This window comes from Oncorhynchus mykiss, chromosome 11 (assembly GCF_013265735.2).
Source record: "Oncorhynchus mykiss isolate Arlee chromosome 11, USDA_OmykA_1.1, whole genome shotgun sequence".
In the NCBI taxonomy this organism is placed as follows: Eukaryota; Metazoa; Chordata; class Actinopteri; order Salmoniformes; family Salmonidae; genus Oncorhynchus; species Oncorhynchus mykiss.
Genome location: NC_048575.1, coordinates 64,589,119 through 64,613,559, shown reverse-complemented (window position 1 = coordinate 64,613,559; position 24,441 = coordinate 64,589,119). Strand labels below are relative to the sequence as shown.

The following is a 24,441-nucleotide window of genomic DNA, read 5'->3' as shown; positions in this document are numbered from 1 at the left end:
GATGGATGACAAAAAAAATGACATCAAATCACATCAACTGCACACCCTACTCATTGGACTTCCACTGTCTTTCTGAACGAGTACATTTCCAGAGTTTATGTAGATCTTTGCACAATGGGCCACTTGACAATATTTCTATGTGAAGTGTATTGCTCTGGAGTAAGATAGGAAATAAAATGTGATGTCTTTTGGTTAATCAAAAAGCCCATTCAACCTGAAGGATGATCGTCATGGGATTCTTACACTTGGAACAACCACACACACACACACACACACAATCCTACTGAGAGACTTCACGGTTGTTATGAGTTTTCAGACTCTTCAAATAGATTTAAAAGGTAACCGACTGGGAAACTGAATGTAAACATCTCCCCTGCAGTCTGCTCTTTAAAAACAATCGTCAGCAGACAAATTAATGAGGCTTTATCATCCAATACACAATATAGGCCTTTACATTTCAAGGCTGTCAAGGCTTTACATTACAGAACAATAGAAGCCTTTACATTTGAACCTGGTAGTCACATTCACTGTACATACAGTACGAGTCAAAAGTATGGACACACCTACTCATTCAAGGGTTTTTCTTTATTTGGACTGTTTTCTACATCGTAGAACAACAATTGATGAACACTTTTTTGGTTACAACATATGTATTATTTCATAGTTTTCATGTCTTCACTATTATTCTACAATGTAGAAAATAGTAAAAATAAGGAAAAACCCTTGAATGAGTAGGTGTGTCCATACTTTTGACTGGTCCTGTACGTCATACACAGATTTACACAAATTGAAGATAAAGGAATAAACTGTCAGATACAGCCTAGCTCCAAACAGCAGAGATGACAGCTCATGAGGATTGTATTGACAGGGTAGGATCTACGAAATATACCCCTGAGGCCATACCGCTCTTAGAAGCAGGGATTTAACTGCAGTTTGTTTCTCCCCACACAGATACAGTGTGTGGAGGCAGGAGCAGTAGGATTATCCATGTGGCCACAGGCATCTCAATATAGTGGGCATGTGTTTCCCTCTGTAACACTCTCTCTATCAAACTACTGCAGCTCTACACTCCATCTCCACAACAACCACAGTAAGGAGAGACCACTTCAGGAAGATACATGAACCTGGCTGTGTCATATGTGCTGTAACGATTATTACCTGTTTATGGGGGGACAAGTAGTTCTTAAAGACCGGAGCTTATTATGTTACAAGCATGCTACAACCATAAGGTGTAAATGGGCCACATTCAACGATCATTATACTAAACATAGGGGCCGGGCCATCCCCCAGGAGAGTGGATGACACACACACACACACACACACACACACACACACACACAGTGTTTCCCTTTCTTTACCGTTACTAACAGCTGACTACCATCAAGTACTGCCAGTATTTTTTCTAAGGCAGCAGCAGTGGGCCTCGTAACCTCGACCAGGACTTGGTTGCCAGGTCACAGGCCTGTAAGTCATGCATAGCATGGTGCAGAGAGGGCCCAGTTATTAGCTAAAACAGGCGTTGTGGGCTAATGGGTACTGAAAAGACCCGGACAGAGAGAGCGAGTGAGAGACAGACAGAAAGAGAGAGAGAGAGAGACCCATTCATCTCATACAGACACTTTCAGTAGTAAAATTCCGGTGTTCCTCAAGGTTGCGTTTTAGGACCACTATTGTTTTCACTATATATTTTACCTCTTGGGGATGTCATTCGAAAACATAATGTTAACTTTCACTGCTATGCGGATGACACACAGCTGTACATTTCAATGAAACATGGTGAAGCCCCTAAATTGCCATCGCTAGAAGCATGTGTTTCAGACACAAGGAAGTGGATGGCTGCAAACTTTCTACTTTTAAACTCAGACAAAACAGAGATGCTTGTTCTAGGTCCCAAGAAACAAAGAAATCTTGAATCTGACAATTTATCTTAATGGTTGTACAGTCGTCTCAAATAAAACTGTGAAGAACCTCGGCGTTACTCTGGACCCTGATCTCTCTTTTGAAGAACATATCAAGACCATTTCAAGTACAGCTTTTTTCCATCTACGTAACATTGCAAAAATCTGAAACTTTCTGTCCAAATATGATGCAGAAAAATTAATCCATGCTTTTGTCACTTCTAGGTTAGACTACTGCAATGCTCTACTTTCCAGCTACCCGGATAAAGCACTAAATAAACTTCAGTTAGTGCTAAATACGGCTGCTAGAATCCTGACTAGAACCCCAACATTTGATCATATTACTCCAGTGCTAATCTCCCTACACTGGCTTCCTGTCAAGGCAAGGGCTGATTTCAAGGTTTTACTGCTAACCTACAAAGCGTTACATGGGCTTGCTCCTACCTATCTCTCTGATTTGGTCCTGCCGTACATACCTACACGTACGCTATGGTCACAAGACGCAGGCCTCCTAATTGTCCCTAGAATTTCTAAGCAAACAGCTGGAGGCAGGGCTTTCTCCTATAGAGCTCAATTTTTATGGAACGGTCTGCCTACCCATGTAAGAGACGCAAACTCGGTCTCAACCTTTAAGTCTTTACTGAAGACTCATCTCTTCAGTGGGTCATATGATTGAGTGTAGTCTGGGCCCGAAGTGGGAAGGTGAACGGAAAGGCTCTGGAGCAACGAACCGCCCTTGCTGTCTCTGCCTGGCCGGTTCCCCTCTTTCCACTGGGATTCTCTGCCTCTAACCCTATTACAGGGGCTGAGTCACTGGCTTACTGGGGCTCTTTCATACCGTCCCTAGGAGGGGTGCATCACTTGAGTGGGTTGAGTCACTGATGTGATCTTCCTGTCTGGGTTGGCGCCCCCCCTTGGGTTGTGCCGTGGCGGAGATCTTTGTGGGCTATACTCGGCCTTGTCTCAGGATGGTAAGTTGGTGGTTGAAGATATCCCTCTAGTGGTGTGGGGGCTGTGCTTTGGCAAAGTGGGTGGGGTTATATCCTTCCAGTTTGGCCCTGTCCGGGGGTGTCCTCGGATGGGGCCACAGTGTCTCCTGACCCCTCCTGTCTCAGCCTGTCCTATTCGGTGTCCTGTGTGAATTTAAGTGTGCTCTCTCTAATTCTCTCTTTCTTTCTCTCTCTCGGAGGACCTGAGCCCTAGGACCATGCCTCAGGACTACCTGACATGATGACTCCTTGCTGTCCCCAGTCCACCTGACCGTACTGCTGCTCCAGTTTCAACTGTTCTGCCTTATTATTATTGGACCATGCTGGTCATTTATGAACATTTGAACATCTTGGCCATGTTCTGTTATAATCTCCACCCGGCACAGCCAGAAGAGGACTGGTCACCCCACATTACCTGGTTCCTCTCTAGGTTTCTTCCTAGGTTTTGGCCATTCTAGGGAGTTTTTCCTAGCCACCGTGCTTCTACACCTGCATTTCTTGCTGTTTGGGGTTTTAGGCTGGGTTTCTGTACAGCACTTTGAGATATCAGCTGATGTACGATGGGCTATATAAATACATTTGAATTGAATTAAAAGGGAACTGACCTTTGGGGAAGACTCCAGGGTCCATGAAGGTAGCCATGCTGAAGTTGGCCAGCACAAATAGGAAGACGACGCCATTGTAGAGAGGCACGGCGGGGGAGATCGTGTTGGTCAACCAGGGGCACCTGGAGAGGAGAGAGGACAGCAGTTAGGAAACTCCATTCATACATAGTGATATCTGAGGGTTCAGACATTTCTTTTTTTATTATACCTTTATTTAACTAGGCAAGTCAGTTAAGAACAAATTCTTATTTTCAATGACGGCCTGGGAACAGTGGGTTAACTGCCTGTTCAGGGGCAGAACGACAGATTTGTACCTTGTCAGCTCGGGGATTTGAACTTGCAACCTTCCGGTTACTAGTCCAACACTCTAACCACTAGGCTACCCTGACATAGGAGGCACACAATGAATGACACACAAATGCACAATTAGATGCGCACATATGAATCTACATAAATTCAGCAAAAAAGGAAACGTCCTCTCACTGTCAACTGCGTTTGTCAGCAAACATAACAAGTGTAAATATTTGATTCAACAATTGAGACAGAATCTGAACAAGTTTCACAGACATGTGACTAACATAAATGGAATGATGTGTTCCTGAACAAAGGGAGAGTCAAAATCAAAAGTAACAGTCAGTATCTGGTGGTGTGGCCACCAGCTGCATTAAGTACTGCAGTGCATCTCCTCCTCATGGACTGAGCCAGATTTGCCAGGTCTTGCTGTGAGATGTTACCCCACTCTTCCACCAAGGCACCTGCAAGTTCCTGGACATTTCTGGGTGGGAATGGTCCTAGCCCTCACCCTCCAATGTTTGGATGTATCGATCCTGTGCAGGTGTTGTTACATGTGGTCTGCCACTGTGAGGACGATCAGCTGTCCGTCCTGTCTCCCAACAGCTCTGTCTTAGGCGTCTCACAGTACGGACATGGCAATTTATTGCCCTGGCCACATCTGCTGTCCTCATGCCTCCTTGCAGCATGCCTAAGGCACGTTCACACAGATGAGCAGGGATCCTGGGCATCTTTCTTTTGGTGTTTTTCAGAGTCAGTAGAAAGGCCTCTTTAGTGTCCTAAGTTTCCATAACTGTGACCTTAATTGCCTACCATCTGTAAGCTGTTAGTGTCTTAGTGACTGTTCCACAGGTGCAGGTTCATTAATTGTTTATGGTTCATTGAACAAGCATGGGAAACCATGTTTAAACCCTTTACAATGAAGATATGTGAAGTTATTTGGATTTGTATTTATTATCTTTGAAAGACAGGGTCCTGAAAAAGGGATGTTTATTTTTTTACTAAGTTTATATGTAAACATGTTGCCTATGAAATGAGGGATGGAGGGGAGATGCAAATGGGTTACTGCTGCACCCCCCTCCTTCTCCATACCCACAATCATCACCTCTACCACACACACACACACACACACACACACACACACACACACACACACACACAGCAGTGGAAACAAGATTTTCAGTATCTTTAATCCTGCGCAAATGGGAAAACTATGCAAAAAGGAGGACACGGTGTAAAGCTGGAATTGCTTCTTCGCCTCTTGAGATTCAGAAATAATAACAATGGCATCATCAGCCATACATGGAACAGATCAGCTCTCCTCTCAGCCTCAGATATAAAAGTCAATTAGAGATGATGACACATGAGGAAAGGGCTATACTTGGGTGCAGGGCTGAGCTATATTACAATGTCTAACATTTCCTGTAATTAGAGAGGGAGTTGCAGACAGACCGGGCATGGATACAGACAGACAGCTCGCATAGGCAGTGTGTTAGTATGTACCATCCACAGTGGTATCTCACTAAATCCTGGTTGAAAGATTCCTGCAATCAGGAGGGAATAAGCACAAAATCTGTATATCCACCTACTGGGAGTTCTGGAAAACCTAGTCCAGGATTTAAACAGAATCACTAAGACATTTTGTGTGTCAAGCTTGATCTTATCCACAGGCTTATTTATCATCACATACTGTGAAATATGCAAAGATACCTGGAAAATGCTGCAATCAAGAATACCAAGTAAATGTAGAAGAAAAATGTAGTAGAAATGTCAAGACATTGTATGAGCCCAAAAAAGGTCTCTATGCCTCATCGCCCCTGCTGGGTCCCCTTCTAGAGGCCCACCTGAGCCACAATGCAGGGTGGTTAAGTGTAGCCAGCCATAGGTACACTGTAGATAGATAGACAGGCAGACAGACAGATGGGGCTTTCTGTTGGTCTAAATGAGGCAGCGGTTTCGAGGAACCACCCTTCTTTGATCATGCCTGCTCAATCAGTGTTACTGCTTTACACACACACAGTGCACACAGACTGTATGCACACACCCATGCACACACAGATCACTGATTTCCTGGCATCTGTTAATGGAGGTGATCCTCTCTCCATCTTGCCTCTTCCTTCCCCCTCTGCTCTGTTCAATTATTCAGAGTGGAGTGTGTACTGTAGGTAGGAGAATGGGATGCTGTGCTAGCAGGCCTGGGGGAGCATGGTGACTCACAGTGATCCCCAGCACCCAGCCTCTGCTCTGGAGGAGGGCCAGTCAACCAGCCTCTGCTCTGGAGGGCCAGTCAACCAGCCTCTGCTCTGGAGGGCCAGTCAACCAGCCTCTGCTCTGGAGGAGGGCCAGTCAACCAGCACCCAGCCTCTGCTCTGGAGGAGAGCCAGTCAACCAGCACCCAGCCTCTGCTCTGGAGGAGAGCCAGTCAACCAGCACCCAGCTTCTGCTCTGGAGGAGGGCCAGTCAACCAGCACCCAGCCTCTGCTCTGGAGGAGGGCCAGTCAATAAGCACCCAGCCTCTGCTCTGGAGGAGGGCCAGTCAACTAGCACCCAGCCTCTGCTCTGGAGGAGGGCCAGTCAATAAGCACCCAGCCTCTGCTCTGGAGGAGGGCCAGTCAATAAGCACCCAGCCTCTGCTCTGGAGGAGGGCCAGTCAATAAGCACCCAGCCTCTGCTCTGGAGGAGGGCCAGTCAATAAGCACCCAGCCTCTGCTCTGGAGGAGGGTCAGACAACCAGCCTCTGCTCTGGAGGAGGGCCAGTTAACCAGCCTCTACTCTGGAGGAGGGTCAGTCAACCAGCCTCTGCTCTGGAGGAGGGCCAGTCAACCAGCCTCTACTCTGGAGGAGGGTCAGTCAACAAGCCTCTACTCTGGAGGAGGGTCAGTGAATAAGCACCCAGCCTCTGCTCTGGAGGAGGGTCAGTCAACCAGTAACAGGGACCAGAAACACCACCTGTATCAGTGCCCATGTGGATAGTCGGTTCCCACAGCTTCTGTGAGTATGGCAAAGCAGCGCTATATCATGTGGGTAATACCAAAAAGGTAGTTAAGGGAGAAAAAATCCTAGAGGAGTACAGTCCAACGCGAATCTGCACTGCTTTCACCTAATAATCCCACTTGCCAAGTAGAAAAACAGCCAGTATTATTATTATTATTATTATTATTATTATTATTATTATTATTATTATTATTATTATACCTACCTACATGACCGAATACAAACAGTGCAGCTATTCCCTCCGCAAGGCTATCAAACAAGCTAAGCGTCAGTACAGAGACAAAGTAGAATCTCAATTCAATGGCTCAGACACAAGAGGCATGTGGCAGGGTCTACAGTCAATCACGGACTACAAGAAGAAATCCAGCCCAGTCACGGACCAGGATGTCCTGCTCCCAGGCAGACTAAACAACTTTTTTGCCCGCTTTGAGGACAATACAGTGCCACTGACACGGCCTGCAACGAAAACATGCGGACTCTCCTTCACTGCAGCCGAGGTGAGTAAGACATTTAAACGTGTTAACCCTCGCAAGGCTGCAGGCCCAGACGACATCCCCAGCCGCGCCCTCAGAGTATGCGCAGACCAGCTGGCCGGTGTGTTTACGGACATATTCAATCAATCCCTATACCAGTCTGCTGTTCCCACATGCTTCAAGAGGGCCACCATTGTTCCTGTTCCCAAGAAAGCTAAGGTAACTGAGCTAAACGACTACCGCCCCGTAGCACTCACTTCCGTCATCATGAAGTGCTTTGAGAGACTAGTCAAGGACCATATCACCTCCACCCTACCTGACACCCTAGACCCACTCCAATTTGCTTACCGCCCAAATAGGTCCACAGACGATGCAATCTCAACCACACTGCACACTGCCCTAACCCATCTGGACAAGAGGAATACCTATGTGAGAATGCTGTTCATCGACTACAGCTCGGCATTCAACACCATAGTACCCTCCAAGCTCGTCATCAAGCTCGAGACCCTGGGTCTCGACCCCGCCCTGTGCAACTGGGTACTGGACTTCCTGACGGGCCGCCCCCAGGTGGTGAGGGTAGGCAACAACATCTCCACCCCGCTGATCCTCAACACTGGGGCCCCACAAGGGTGCGTTCTGAGCCCTCTCCTGTACTCCCTGTTCACCCACGACTGCGTGGCCACGCACGCCTCCAACTCAATCATCAAGTTTGCGGACGACACAACAGTGGTAGGCTTGATTACCAACAACGACAAGACGGCCTACAGGGAGGAGGTGAGGGCCCTCGGAGTGTGGTGTCAGGAAAATAACCTCACACTCAACGTCAACAAAACTAAGGAGATGATTGTGGACTTCAGGAAACAGCAGAGGGAACACCCCCCTATCCACATCGATGGAACAGTAGTGGAGAGGGTAGCAAGATTTAAGTTCCTCGGCATACACATCACAGACAAACTGAATTGGTCCACTCACACAGACAGCATCGTGAAGAAGGCGCAGCAGCGCCTCTTCAACCTCAGGAGGCTGAAGAAATTTGGTTTGTCACCAAAAGCACTCACAAACTTCTACAGATGCACAATCGAGAGCATCCTGGCGGGCTGTATCACCGCCTGGTACGGCAACTGCTCCGCCCACAATCGTAAGGCTCTCCAGAGGGTAGTGAGGTCTGCACAACGCATCACCGGGGGCAAACTACCTGCCCTCCAGGACACCTACACCACCCGATGTTACAGGAAGGCCATAAAGATCATCAAGGACATCAACCACCCGAGCCACTGCCTGTTCACCCCGCTATCATCCAGAAGGCGAGGTCAGTACAGGTGCATCAAAGCTGGGACCGAGAGACTGAAAAACAGCTTCTATCTCAAGGCCATCAGACTGTTAAACAGCCACCACTAACATTGAGTGGCTGCTGCCAACACACTGAATCAACTCCAGCCACTTTAATAATGGGAATTGATGGGAAATTATGTAAATATATCACTAGCCACATAAAACAATGCTACCTTATATAATGTTACTTACCCTACATTATTCATCTCATATGCATACGTATATACTGTACTCTATATCATCGACTGCATCCTTATGTAATACATGTATCACCAGCCACTTTAACTATGCCACTTTGTTAACTATGCCACTTTGTTTACATACTCACCTCATGTATATACTGTACTCGATACCATCTACTGTGTCCTGCCTATGCTGCTCTGTACCATCACTCATTCATATATCCTTATGTACATATTCTTTATCCCCTTACACTGTGTATAAGACAGTAGTTTTGGAATTGTTAGTTAGATTACTTGTTGGTTATTACTGCATTGTCGGAACTAGAAGCACAAGCATTTCGCTACACTCGCATTAACATCTGCTAACCATGTGACAAATAAAATTTGATTTGATTTGATTTGATTACCTACCTACCTACCTACCTACCTACCTACCTACCTACCTACCTATAGTGGGGCAAAAAAATATTTAGTCAGCCACCAATTGTGCAAGTTCTCCTACTTAAAAAGATGAGAGGCCTGTAATTTTCATCATAGGTACACTTCAACTATGACAGACAAAATGAGAAAAAAAATCCAGAAAATCACATTGTAGGATTTTTAATGAATTTATTTGCAAATTATGGTGGACAATTAAGTATTTGGTGGCTGACTAAATAGTTTTTTGCCCCACTGTACCTACCTACCTACCTACCTACAGTTGAAGTCGGAAGTTTACATACACCTTAGCCAAATACATTTAAACTCAGTTTTTCACAATTCCTGACATTTAATCCTAGAAAAATTCCCCGTCTTAGGTCTGTTAGGATCACCACTTAATTTTAAGAATGTGAAATGTCAGAATAATAGTAGAGAGAATTATTTATTTAAGCTTTTGTTTCTTTCATCACATTCCCAGTGGGTCAGAAGTTTACATACACTCAATTAGTATTTGGTAGCATCGCATTTAAAATGTTTAACTTGGGTCAAACATTTCAGGTAGCCTTCAATAAGCTTCCCACAATAAGTTGGGTGAATTTTGGCCCATTCCTCCTGACAGAGCTGGTGTAACAGAGTCAGGTTTGTAGGCCTCCTTGCACGCACGCGCTTTTTCAGTTCTGCCCACAAATCTTCTATGGGATTGAGGTCAGGGCTTTGTGATGGCCACTCCAATGTCTTGACTTTGTTGTCCTTAAGCCATTTTGCCACAACTTTGGAAGTATGCTTGGGGTCATTGTCCATTTGGATACCCATTTGTGACCAAGCTTTAACTTCCTGACTGATGTCTTGAGATGTTGCTTCAATATATCCACATAATTTTCCTTCCTCATGAGGCCATGTATTTTGCGAAGTGCACCAGTCCTTCTTGCAGCAAAGCACAACATGATCCTACCACCTCCGTGCTTCACGGTTGGGATGGTGTTCTTTCGGCTTGCAAGCCTCCCCCTTTTTCCTCCAAACATAACGATGGTCATTATGGCCAAACAGTTCTATTTTTGTTTCATCAGAGCAAAGGACATTTCTCCAAAAAGTACAATATTTGTCCCCATGTGCAGTTGCAAACCGTAGTCTGGCTTTTTTTATGGCGGTTTTGGAGCAGTGGCTTCTTCCTTGCTGAGCGGCCTTTCAGGTTATGTCAATATAGGACTAATTTTACAGTGGATATAGATACTTTTGTACCCGTTTCCTCCAGCATCTTCACAAGGTCCTTTGCTGTTGTTCTAGGATTGATTTGCACTTTTTGCACCAAAGTACGTTCATCTCTAGGAGACAGAACGCATCTCCTTCCTGAGCGGTATGACGGCTGCGTGGTCCCATGGTGTTTATACTTGCATACTATTGTTTGTACAGATGAACGTGGTACCTTCAGGCGTTTGGAAATGGCTCCCAAGGATGACCCAGACTTGTGGAGGTCTACAATTTTTTTCCTGAGGTCTTCCCATGATGTCAAGCAAAGAGGCCTTGAAATACATCCATGGGTACACCTCCAATTAAATCAGGCTAATTTATATTATTTTTCAGAAGCTTCTAAAGCCATGATATAATTTTCTGGAATTTTCCAAGCTGTTTAAAGGCACAGTCAACTTAGTGTATGTAAACGTCTGACCCACTGGAATTGTGATACAGTGAATTATAAGTGAAATAATCTGTCTGAAAACAATTGTTGGAAAAATTACTTGTGTCATGCATAAAGTAGATGTCCTATCTGACTTGCCAAAACTATAGTTTGTTAACAAGAAATTTGTGGAGTGGTTGAAAAATGAGTTTTAATGACTCCAACCTAAGTGTATGTAAACTTCCGACTTCAACTGTACCTGAGAGGGTAAAAAAAAAACACACCCTGTTAAAAACTATTTTAATTGTATTTTATATATATATTGACTTTCAACATATATACCATAAATACATACATACATACAGCAAAAAAATAAACGTCCTCTCACTACTATCAACTGCGTTTATTTTCAGCTAACTTAACGTGTAAATATTTGTATGAGCATAACAAGATTCAACAATTGAGACATAATCTGAACAAGTTTCACAGACATGTGACTAACAGAAATGGAATGATGTGTCCCTGAACAAAGGGAGGGTCAAAATCAAAAGTAACAGTCAGTATCTGGTGTGGCCACCAGCTGCATTAAGTACTGCAGTGCATCTCCTCCTCATGGACTGCAACATATTTGCAAGTTCTTGCTGTGAGATGTTACCCCACTCTTCCACCAAGGCACCTGCAAGTTCCAGGTCATTTCTGGGGGGAATGGCCCTAGCCCTACCCCTCCGATCCAACAGGTCCCAGACGTGCTCTATGGGATTGAGATCCGGGCTCATCGCTGGCCATGGCAGAACACGGACATTCCTGTCTTGCAGGAAATCACGCACAGAACGAGCAGTATGGCTGGTGGCATTGTCATGCTGGAGAGTCATGTCAGGATGAGCCTGCAGGAAAGTTAGCACGAGGGAGGAGAATGTCTTCCCTTTAATGCACAGCATTGAAATCGCCTGTGTATCGCTCATTCTTTTGGCGATAAACGCGAATCCGACCATAACTCCTGGTGAGACAAAACCGCGACTCGTCAGTGAAGAGCACTTTTTGCTAATCCTGTCTGGTCCAGCGATGGTGGGTTTGTGCCCATAGGCGACATTGTTGCCGGTGATGTCTGGTGAGGACCTGCCTTACAACAGGCATACAAGCCCTCAGTCCAGCCTCTCTCAGCCTATTGTGGACAGTTTGAGCATTGATGGAGGGATTGTGCGTTCCTGGTGTAACTCTGATAATTTTTGTTGCCATCCTGTACCAGTCCCGCAGGTGTGATGTTTGGATGTACCAATCCTGTGCAGGTGTTGTTACACGTGGTCTGCCACTGCGAAGATGATCATCTGTTCATCCTGTAGCGCCATCTTCGGCGTCGCACAGTACGGACATGGCAATTTATTGCCCTGGCCACATCTGCTGTCCTCATGCCTCCTTGCAGCATGCCTAAGGCACATTCACACAGATGAGCAGGGACCCTGGGCATCTTTCTTTTGGTGTTTTTCAGAGTCAGTAGAAAGGCCTCTTTAGTGTACTAAGTTTTCATAACTGTGACCGTAATTGCCTACCGTCTGTGCGCTGTTAGTGTCTTGACGACCGTTCCACAGGTGCATGTGCATTAATTGTTAATGTTTCATTGAACAAGCATGGGACACAGTGTTTAAACCCTTTACAATGAAGATCTGTGAAGTTATTTGGATCTTTAAGAATGATATTTGAAAAACAGGGTCCTGTAAAAGGGGCTGTTCTTTTTTTTCTGAATTTAGAAACACACACAAAAGCGCATTCGTAAAATTCAGACCCCTTGACTTTTTCCACATTTCATTACAGCCTTATTCTAAAATGGATTACATTTAAAAAAAATCCTCAATCTACGCACAATACCCCATAATGACAAAGTGAAAACAGCTTTTAAGAAATGTTAGCACATTTATTACAAATAAAAAACAGAAATACCTTATTTACATTAGTATTCAGACCTTTTGCTTTGAGACTCGAAATTGAGCTCAGGTGCATCCTGTTTCCATTGATCATCCTTGAGATGTTTCTACAACTTGATTGGAGTCCACCTGTGCTAAATTCAATTGATTGGACATGATTAGTAAAGGCACACACCTGTCTATATAACGTCCCACAGTTGACAGTGCATGTCAGAGCAAAAACCAAGCCATGAGGTCGAAGGAATTGGTCCTTAGAGCTCCGAGGCAGGATTGTGTTGAGACACAGATCTGGGGAAGGGTACCAAAAAATGTCTGCAGTATTGAAGGTCCCCAAGAACACAGTGGCCTCCATCATTCAAGTTTGGAACCACCAAGACTCTTCCTAGAGCTGGCCGCACGGCAAAACTGGGCAATTGGGGGATCAGGGCCTTGGTTAGGGAGGTGGCCAAGAACCCGATGGTCACTCTGACAGAGCTCTAGAGTTCCTCTGTGGAGATGGTAGAACCTTCCAGAAAGACAACCGTCTCTGCAGCACTCCACCAATCAGGTCTTTATGGTAGAATGGCCAGACGGAAGCCACTCCTCAGTAAAAGGCACAACAGCCCGCTTGGCACCTAAATGACTCTCAGACCATGAGAAACAAGATTCTCTGGTCTGATGAAACCAAGATTGAACTCCTTGTCCTGAATGCAAAGTGTCATGTCTGGAGGAAACCAGGCACCATCCCTACGGTGAAGCATGGTGGTGCAGCATCATGCTGTAGGGATCTTTTTCAGTGGCAGGAACTGGGAGACTAGTTAGGATCGAGGGAAAGATGAATGAAGCAAAGTACAGAGAGATCCTTGATGAAAACCTGCTCCGCAGTGCTCAGGACCTCACACTGGGGCGAAGGTTCACCTTCCAACAGGACAACAAACCTAAGCACACAGCCTAGACAATGCAGGAGTGGCTTCGGGATAAGTCTCTAAATGTTCTTGAGTGGCCCAGCCAGAGCCCGGACTTCAACCCGATCGAACATCTCTGGGGAGACCTGAAAATAGCTGTGCAACGAAGCTCACCATCCAACCTGACAGAGCTTGAGAGGATCTGCAGAGAATAAGAATTTGTTCTTAACTGACTTACCTAGTTAAATAAAGGTTAAATAAAGATACGAATGGAAGAAACTCCCCAAAAACAGGTGTGCCAAGCTTGTAGCTTGTACTCAAGGCTGTAATCCCTGCCAAAGGTGCTTCAACAAAGTACAGTAAAGGATCTGAATACTTTTGTAAAAGTGATATTTAAATATATATTGAATACTGTTTTTGCTTTGTCATTATGGGGTATTGTGTGTAGATTAAATAGGGAAAAAAATATTGAATCCATTTTAGAATAAGGCTGTAACAAAATGTTGAAAAAAATCAAGTGGTTTGAATACTTTCCGAATGCACTGTATATACAGTACCAGGGGCTTTAACTCACTGTCCATGGTGTTGGTGTGTTTGATGCTAGGGCTGTGGCGGTCATGAAATTTTGTCAGCCGATTATTGTCATGCAAAAGTCTGCCTGTCTCATGGTAATTTTGTGTTAATTAACATAAACATGTTTAGCAGCTTCAGGCCTCCACACATACAAGCTGCTGATGCGTGCCTTTGGAACATCTACATTTTAACAAGTCTAATAAACATTTTAATATACACCATAACAATAAACCCATTATTTATTTTAGGTAAGTCTAAAGAAAGATTAACAGAATATGAGTCGGCCTACTGTATGTTATCTGGCTATGCGGCATGCCATTGGCTGTAGGCTTGTTCATTTAGCAGACAAGATATGCTTATAAGTCTGTATGTATGATTTTATAGTAAGAAGAACATAATTGAACTTTGCTGAATAAAATAGAAAGGATATTTTTCCCATTCTGGAGTGGCTGCGCATGTGAAGGCTATGTTGAGTGTAAAAGTGATCATTTCAAACAGATCCTATAGGGTACGCTAGATTTAGAGTTATTTGGCAACTTTAGTTGTTAATGATACAAAACTTAGAATGTCTTAGAATGTCTTAGAAATCAGAACATACTGTATTTGGGCTGCATAATGTGACTATAGGCTATTAATAATTTGAGAACATCGCAAAAAAAGCTTGCACACTGTTCCTTGCCTCAGGCTGCACAGCTGTTCTCTCATCAAGTGATCATATTATCATCCATCAGACTATTCTCAATGTAATAGTCTTTACTAATACAGTACCAGTCAAAAGTTGTAACACACCTATTCATGCCAGGGTTTTCTTTAGTTTTACTATTTTCTACATTGTAGAATAATAGCGAAGACATAAACTATGAAATAACACACATGGAATCATGTAGTAACCAAAAAAAAGTGTTAAACAAATCAAAATATATTTTAGATTTGAGATTCTTCAAAGTAGCCTCCCTTTCCCATGATGACAGCTTTGCACACTCTTGGCACTCTCTCAACCAGCTTCATGAGGTAGTCCCCTGGAATGCATTTCAATTAACACGTATGCCTTTATAAAAGTTCATTTATGGTATTTCTTTCCTTCTTAATGCGTTTGGGACAATCAGTTGTGTTGCAACAAGGTAGGGGAGTATACAGAAGATAGCCCTATTTGGTAAAATACTAAGTCCATGTTATGGCAAGAACAGCTCAAATAAGAAAAGAAAAACAACAGTCCATCAATACTTTAAGACATGAAGGTCAGTCAATATAAAACATTCCCTATTACTACGCTATTCAAAATCAAATACAAATGCACTACTGTAGGCTAACTCTAAGCTGCCTGACACAATCAATGAATCAACAGCAACAGTCGCCTAGGCCTATACATTCTTTCCCAGTATGAATAACAATACAGTCCACACTCAAAGGTGATTACTAGAATTAGTTTAATTTTAGAATATAGGCTAGACCAATTAAAGATATCTTACATTTGTAAAACAAATTGTTGGGGGGGGGGGGGGGTAACAGAACAGAGATCAACTAAGTTCTACAATGGTAGTTTGGGTGACAGTTTGGCTTCAATTTGGCTTCTAGGAGATGTTAGTTTGGCTTAAAATAAATTATCACAGAAAAGCAATACATTTTAGAAGCTGTTCCGCCTCCAATAAAATCCCAATTTCACCCTTGGTCTGTGAATGATGTGTTTTGCTTACAGTGATAAGAACAAGGAGTGAGCTACACAAAGCATAGTCATTCCAGCTGAAAGAGGCCATTAAGAGTACAGGAGCAGACCATGCAGTGGGTGGAAAATGTGACTCAGAGAGTAGGATACATAATTCAGGCGATAGACATTTTTTAATTAAGTGTCAACAACAAATCACCATTAAACAATTATCAACGCCAATCACAAGTCTGTTTTACAGTAATCGTAAGCACAAAAATAGGGTAAAAAAAAAAAAACTACAAAAGTTGTCAAAAGTTTAAACAATGTTTTCCCTGTTTGGCGATGAGCTGAACCAAAACACACTGCTGGCGCCAAAAGTGTTCTAATGTAATGATTCTGGTTCTAGAACCTGGGCACTGGGGAGGAAGAAGGCCTGCTGCAATCACCATGGTAATGAACCAGCCAGCCGCCACAATGTGACTGGAAGGTAATGAGGAGCTAGGAGGCCGTTGGCCAGTCATCTGCATTCTACAGAACAGGCTGGCCAGGAGACAGGCTCATGGCTGGGTCCAAAGGTCAGACCCGTAACCCAGACAACAAACGGAACACAGATAAAACAGATTAATGGATCAGATGACAGGAATAAATGAAAATGAAAATCATATTTTATCGTCACCCTGACTTCTGAATACATCCTGCCAGTGCCATGGGAGAAAAATAAGCAAGCAGTGAAGATTATAGATAAATAAACCACACTTCCCCGGGCTAGCAGGCCCCGTTCATTACTAACACTCAGTCATATCGATCTATCAACAGCCAGCCAGCTAGTCTACAGGCAAGGGCAGCTCTCTCTGGCAGCAGACCTCACTTTATCTTCATATGGGATCTCTCTGTAATATCAGAAACACCATGAGGATGTGCTGTTGCTGAACCTCTGCTGCTCTGTTCCTCCTCCCTATGGGGCAAAATGGCTCACATTATTAGAAAGTAACTTCTGACCATGAGGTGAATCTTAATTTTCACTAAGTCAAACTTTCACTTAGTCTCCCATTGATATCAATGCATAATTAAGTTAACATTTTACTTAAGTGGAAGCTAGGATTCAGCTTGGTCTTTGCTGAGCTGAGTGAAGACCAGGTCCTGGACTAGAGCCAGAGAAGTAAATGAATCATAACACTTCTGTAACAGTTTGAGAGCTTAGGACTATAAGGTTCTATCGGCATTTTTGTCCAAATTAACATAGCCTTGTTATGTTCAATATTCTCTAACTACAGTACCAGTCAACAATTTAGAACACCTACTCATTCCAGGGTTTTTCTTTATTTTACTATTTTCTACATTGTAGAATACTAGTGAATACATCTAAAACTATTAAATAGCACACATGGAATCATGTAGTAACCAAAAAAGGTGTTAAACAAATCTAAATATATTTTATATTTGAGATTCTTCAAAGTAGCCACCCTTTGCCTTGATGACAGCTTTGCATTCTCTCAACCAGCTTACTGAGGTAGTCACCTGGAATGCATTTCAATGAACAGGTGTGCCCTGTTAAAAGTTAACTTGTGGAATTTTTTTCCTTAACGCGTTTGAGTCAATTCAGTTTTGTTGTGACAAGGTAGGGGTGGTATACAGAAGATTATATTTTACCAAATAGGGCTAAGTCCATATTATGGCAAGATTCTAAAGATTCAAGTATTCTAAATACCCCAATTCATTTTAAGTTCAAAAGAATACAAGACACAAATTGCTGACACCACTCAAACCAATGGGCGTTCGGGACTTTAAAGCCAATTATCTCAGAATCATAATTTTTCTGATAGAACCTTTTAGTTCCAAGCTCTCGAGATGTTTAGATAGAGAGGATGGTCTGGTACTACTTCAGTCTTGTATAGTGTAACCCTGCAGCCTTACTCAACACTCAGATCATGTCTACACTTGTTGTATTGATTGTAGCCAGATTAAATGCAATTGTTATTGGACGTTTCTGAATAGCAGAGATGTACAAAAAAACAATGATTAGATAGTGAGGTTTTCGGTCATCTTTGATGAAGTGTACAAATAATGCTCAAGGGATGAGCACCACACCACTAACATGCTCTAAATTCCATCTATGGGTGTTGGTTAAAATGTGGGGTTTCTGATAGCAAGCAATAGCTTCATCCTTAGAAATGATTGATTCCTCAGAGTCCCTAACCATTGTGAGTATTACTGTACCTTCCATATCCTCTCAGGCCTCACCTTTCTCCAGTAAGGGAACAATGCCCCTATTGAGGTCTACCCAAGGACATATCCTCACATCATCACAAGCCTCACCCAGTGTCAGTTTAGGGACAATAAAGATATTCACATAATATAATCATCCCCACCTTAGCTCAGGGACATAGATATTCACATGATAGAACCTCATTTTAACTATACACTGGCAGACTTCAGTTGGTGTTTGTCAGTATCGTTCTTGCGTATTAAGATTGAGTCTATACAATCCTGTCAACTGCGAACTGGCACATCAGCCGAAGCACAGAACAATCCCTGCGTTGGAAACTCAGCTGATCACGAATAGAACACTGAGATCTTCAGCGTGATCGGTTTGAGTCAGTTGATAACGCTAAATGTGAAAGAACCTTTTCCAACCAATCTAACTGAAATCTTTTCTCACAGTAATGGAAAACATATAAGTGGAAAAAAACAAGATTTGAGCGGAAAGCTGCCGGCTTTGAAGCTGCTTTTATCTGCTGGAGTGGTTCTGGGAGGGGGAAATGTGTGAGGGCAACGTCTGAGAAACCATCAAAGGGAATCGAGAATCAATCTGGAGTGCTTTCTGTATGTATGCTTCATCTGAAATAAAAATAGAAACAGAAACAGTGGCAGCCAGGTATGACTTGGCACCTCAGACCAAACACTGAGGATGAAACGACAGACATATTAACTACGTTTGGTTCTATTGTGACTAGATGAATCAGAAAACAATCATCAAATCACAAATTTAAATGCATAGTAACACCCCTTGCCCATTGTTAGTGAGGGCATTTTTGAGGGTGGCGCTACTCTTGCAATGGGCAGAGAGAGAAGAGCTTGTGGGGTTATTGCATGTTTCCACTCTTCCAGTCTGTCTGTCTGTGAGATTGTGCTCTCTTTAATTAAAGTGTTAGTTAGGGTCATCCCTGCAGATGGAGACCATGTGTTGCTCCAGACTACCCACTGATCCCTCATGTCCTGAGATGGCCAGGCTCAGGCCTCGCCACCCTACCAACCCACAGGGATAGTCAGGCTCAGACCTCACCACCCTACCAACCCACAGGGATAGTCAGGCTCAGACCTCACCACCCTACCAACCCACAGGGATAGTCAGGCTCAGGCCTCGCCACCCTACCAACCCACAGGGATAGTCAGGCTCAGGCCTCGCCACCCTACCAACCCACAGGGATAGTCAGGCTCAGACCTCACCACCCTACCAACCCACAGGGATAGTCAGGCTCAGACCTCACCACCCTACCAACCCACAGGGATAGTCAGGCTCAGGCCTCGCCACCCTACCAATCCACAGGGATAGTCAGGCTCAGGCCTCGCCACCCTACCAACCCACAGGGATAGTCAGGCTCAGACCTCACCACCCTACCAACCCACAGGGATAGTCAGGCTCAGACCTCACCACCCTACCAACCCACAGGGATAGTCAGGCTCAGGCCTCGCCACCCTACCAACCCACAGGGATAGTCAGGCTCAGACCTCACCACCCTACCAACCCACAGGGATAGTCAGGCTCAGACCTCATCACCCTACCAACCCACAGGGATAGTCAGGCTCAGGCCTCGCCACCCTACCAACCCACAGGGATAGTCAGGCTCAGGCCTCGCCACCCTACCAACCCACAGGGATAGTCAGGCTCAGGCCTCGCCACCCTACCAACCCACAGGGATAGTCAGGCTCAGGCCTCGCCACCCTACCAACCCACAGGGATAGTCAGGCTCAGGCCTCGCCACCCTACCAACCCACAGGGATAGTCAGGCTCAGACCTCGCCACCCTACCAACCCACAGGGATAGCCAGGCTCAGGCCTCGCCACCCTACCAACCCACAGGGATAGTCAGGCTCAGACCTCGCCACCCTACCAACCCACAGGGATAGTCAGGCTCAGGCCTCGCCACCCTACCAACCCACAGGGATAGTCAGGCTCAGGCCTCGCCACCCTACCAACCCACAGGGATAGCCAGGTCTGAAGCGCAGCACTGATTATGTTATCTTTCTCTCATAATCAGGGACAGATTCAGACCTGAGCGATTAGACTGAATCTTAGGCCAATCAAAAAGAAAACCAGCAGCCGCAGTACTAGGGACCACAAGCCGACCTTGAATACCCCTGAATATTCCCGAATACCCCTGGATACCCCCGAATACCCCTGGCTGCAATTAGCGTCCTGCAATCTCAATCCCAACTCTTTCAAATCATCAAACCTCTCTTTTTCATCAGTCTCATCTCCACAAACAGATCTTTTCCCACCATCAAGCAGGAAAAAAGAGAGAAAGAGAGCTTTTGCCTTATTGAAGTTATTTTCACTAGTAGTCAAACTCTCACTGACTCTCAGTGGCCAGATAGCTCAGTCTTCACATCACAGGGTGTAGGAGCAGTAGCGGCCCTGCTCACTGGCCCCGAGAGCTCGCTTGTGTCTCTAATGCATGCACACTTCTGAGACAAACCACTCTGCGCTTACACACTTCACTTAGTATTCCACACACACCAACAGGCCCTCTGTCAATGGAGACAGCATAGATGAAAACAGCCTGTAAAATAACTGGTGACAGCAGGTCATACAAGAAGTGATTTTGCTGAAGGTAGGATGGGAAGGTGAGGAGCAGGAGATGAGGCGAGGAGCACAGTTTGTTTACTTGTGAGATAGCTAGGTATCTGAAGCTCGTTATTATGCTTGAAATAGCTTTCAGATGAATATAAATGACTGAACCTGGAGCCATTTGAGATACTTTGACTGATTAAATGTCCACTTCAGCTATGTATACAAAAGATGGGAGAGAGAGAGAAAGAGAGAAAGAGAAAGAGAGAGCGAGAGAGAGAGAGAGAGAGAGAGAAAGCCTTGGCTAAAGGCTGTTTCTCTATGACTAAGAAGCTGAAATGAGAACCTGTGCTGCTGTCGCTGCTAAAGAGAGCACACTGTATTCCATCTGAGGTAAAAGCAATCACATTTACATAATTACATAACAGCCATATTTGGACTAAATAAAATGCTTTGCACTGTTGATCTTTATGTCCTGTATTTGCATATTCATTACCAACTTTCATCAACTGTAAAGAAAAAAATTAAATACTGTAACTCAAGGCTATTTCAACACCCTTCAAACTCGTGTTTTTTTCAAGTAATCTTAAACTAATTCTTATCACACAGCCCACAGGGATAGTCAGGCCTTATACATGAGATATTGTTGGCACCTCAGCTTAATGCAGCCTATAGGGAACATGTTTGTCATTTCCACAGTGGACAAGCACCTCAACATGCTAATGTGTGTGTGTATGCCTGCTGGACATGGTGAGCATCATGTGGAGACTCAAGTGTGTGTTAGGGCCACACTCACCACAGCATTGTGGCCCCTAGGGTCTCCACATCCACATCTATAGGGACTGAGTCATCCACGATGAGAATATGGGTGGGGACACAGCACCCCCCCTCCCTGAGCACCCTGCCCACTCCCCTTAAGCTGCTCAGCTCCCCCCGGCCCACGACACAGTAAGCACCACAGGGGTGCTGGGCCATAACCAGCCTTGCAATCACACACACACGCAATCACACTCACACACACACACACACCACACACACACACCTTGTAGAGACATTCCACTGACCCTCTTCTGTAAGACACATAACAGCCCCTGTTTCCCTGATGAAATTAAACAAACATCCTCTTGTAAGTAATAAACATGGAGTACAATGTCACTTAACCTGATGAAAACCATATTACATTATCCTGAAGTCAACACACCTGACCATGTCAGACTGTGGCTTGGTTCCTGGTCTAATCTACCTAAGAGGGAATGACAAATGAGGGAATCTGTGGATTGTCTCTATGTATGCGCTTTAGTATTCGGTTTGACCATGACCACAGCCAGCGTCCCAAATGACACCCTATCCCAGGGCCCGTAGGGCTTTGGTGAAAATAGTGCACTATGTAGAGCATAGGGTGCCATTTGGGACGCAACCACAGAAAACCAGAACAGCACAGAGACCAGCTGGAATAAAGAGAGCACTTAGGCAGAAGTCATTGTGGCTTAGCCCCACTGGTAAATATGTGGAAGTATTTAGACCACAGTGGCAAGGTCAAATAGTATCCCTGACAATACCACAAGTTTGCTGTAACCCCATCTATACACAACACACCAATGAGAGATTCTGCTAATAAGGAGACGTGGAGAGACCACCACACCATTTAATCCTCTCCCCATTTGCCTGGCTGACAAGTAGGGAGTGTGAGTAATGCCCATTGTGCATATCTGAGTGGCAGAAGTTGGCTTACCCAACATCACATTCCTCATCAGTCTTATTCTAAGCTCAGACTGCAGGCAGTTGTTGGGGCCTGCTGCATGTGTGGCCACTGTAACATCCTGAAACAACCAATGGGCGCTGCTGCATATGTGGCCACGGTGACATCCTGAAACAACCAATGGGCGGATTCCATAAATCTTGTATACTGCGCGTTTCTTAATTTAACACAAGGCCATGGTTTAAATGAAAAAAAACAAAGAAATTATAATGAAAATGTAAAACCAATTCCTGAGGCAGCAATCTTTACTCTGTCGTTCCCATGTCAAATTGTCTTAAATCATCTAGCTGGCCAGAGTTCAACATATTTAAAAAATAGTTTCACCTTCACTAAATTAGAATATCCTGCTACTTTCCTTCTCCTACTACTAGGTTGCCAGGACTCACTCTGCAGCACACTGAGAGAACTGGGCTGAAACCTGAGGAGGAGACCCAGAAATACTAGACAACAACTCAGTCTCTGGGCCTTGCTGAGAGAGAGGGAAGTAGGGGGAGGGAGATCGAAAAAAAGAGAGGGGGTAGAGAGAGACAGAGAGAGCGAGAGAGACAGCGATAGACAGGGAGAGACAGAGCGAGAAAGAGAGTGAGAGAGTGTGCTATGAGGTGACCTGGGACCTGTCCATCCGTGTCTTTCCTTGACCTTGACTGCTACTCAGTGATGTTGTGCCCCATTGGCTGAGTGCGCATACCCCCCGCCTCCCTTACCCCTCCAACCGCTTGCCTCCTCTGACACAGTCATGACTGTTATGCCTTTAATCTCCCAGCGACATCTGCGAGCCATTCCGTGCGAACGAGCGAGGTCAGACCAACTCTCCAGTCACATCCTTTAGGAAGCTGAAGTTGAGCAGGACAGGACTGCCCCCACACGCTGTCCAACCTCTCTGACTGCTCTAACCTCCCTTCTCCTGGTTAGTAGCAGTCAGCAACAAAACAGAGAAGATCAGAACGAACTGTCCCTGCATGATAAATACAACATGTTGTGTAGACGATATTAAGCAGTGTCATTAAGCAGTGTCTGCCATGTATTTCACTTTATTTTGAAAACAAACAAACCACTGCCATGATGACCATAACACAATGCTGTGTATTTCTCACTGTTGGCTGGTACAGCAGAGCTGGCAGGGATTTATTGTTCAGCCTGCCATGCCTTCTGGTAACATTGTATTTACAATGCAAGCAACAGATTTCCTAACACTGATTAAACGGACATAAGGCATGGTTTTCACAACACAATCCTCCCCCCCTGCCAGGATGGGATCAAATCCTCTGGCTCCCAATCATCGTCACTAGAGCATCAAGAGTAACCACATATTTAACAAACACAATGAGATCAGTTGTACATGTGAATGTCTGATTCTCAAATTCAGCTTTTTTACATTTTTATTGGCATAATTAAACAATCAATTCTCAGTGCTTATCCTAAAATATTTTTCACAATGAGAGTGCACATAAAACAATTAATATACTTCACAGTATATACAAGGTAAGAGGCTAAAAAAGGACACTGGAAAATATCTTCCTATCGTAAATTCAGTTGTGCTACAGTGTAGCTTTATGTATACAGCTTTATATATACACATTAGTGATGCACAGATATGACATTTTTGGCCGATACCGATATCTTGATTGACAAAAAAAACCTATACCAATAACCGATATAAAAAACATGTGCGGCCTTTTAAGCATTCTAGTACAGTTAAATAGTTAACACACACACATGGATGCAGCGGTCTAAGGCACTGCATCTCAGGCGTAACCACAGTCCCTGGTTCGAATCCAGGCTGTATCACATCCGGCCGTGATTGGGAGTCCCATAGGGCGGCACACAATTGGCCCAGCGTCATCCAGGCCATCAACTTACTTGCCTAGTTAAATAAAGGTCACACACACACACACACACACAAAAAGTTATTTGTTGGCCTTTACGTATGTCCCCATTGCCAATAAAACATAATAAAAACCTATTTCTTTCACTTACCTGCTGTGCTGTTTTGTTGTTCCTTTGTTCAGTTGCTTCATTCTCAACCAGGATTTATATGGAACGCCGTTTGGGTCTTTTCGTGTAAACCACCCCC

General features: G+C 44.4%; 1 protein-coding gene across 1 annotated transcript in view; it reads right to left on the bottom strand.

The window, feature by feature from the left end:
- LOC110536231 (palmitoyltransferase ZDHHC8B) overlaps window positions 1-24,441 on the bottom strand; it is a 117,749-nt gene that overhangs the window by 20,959 nt on the left and 72,349 nt on the right. Inside the window, exon 2 of the mRNA XM_021621881.2 lies at window positions 3,493-3,614. Coding sequence (XP_021477556.1) covers window positions 3,493-3,614 — 122 coding nt within the window. The remainder of the gene's footprint in view (window positions 1-3,492; window positions 3,615-24,441) is intronic.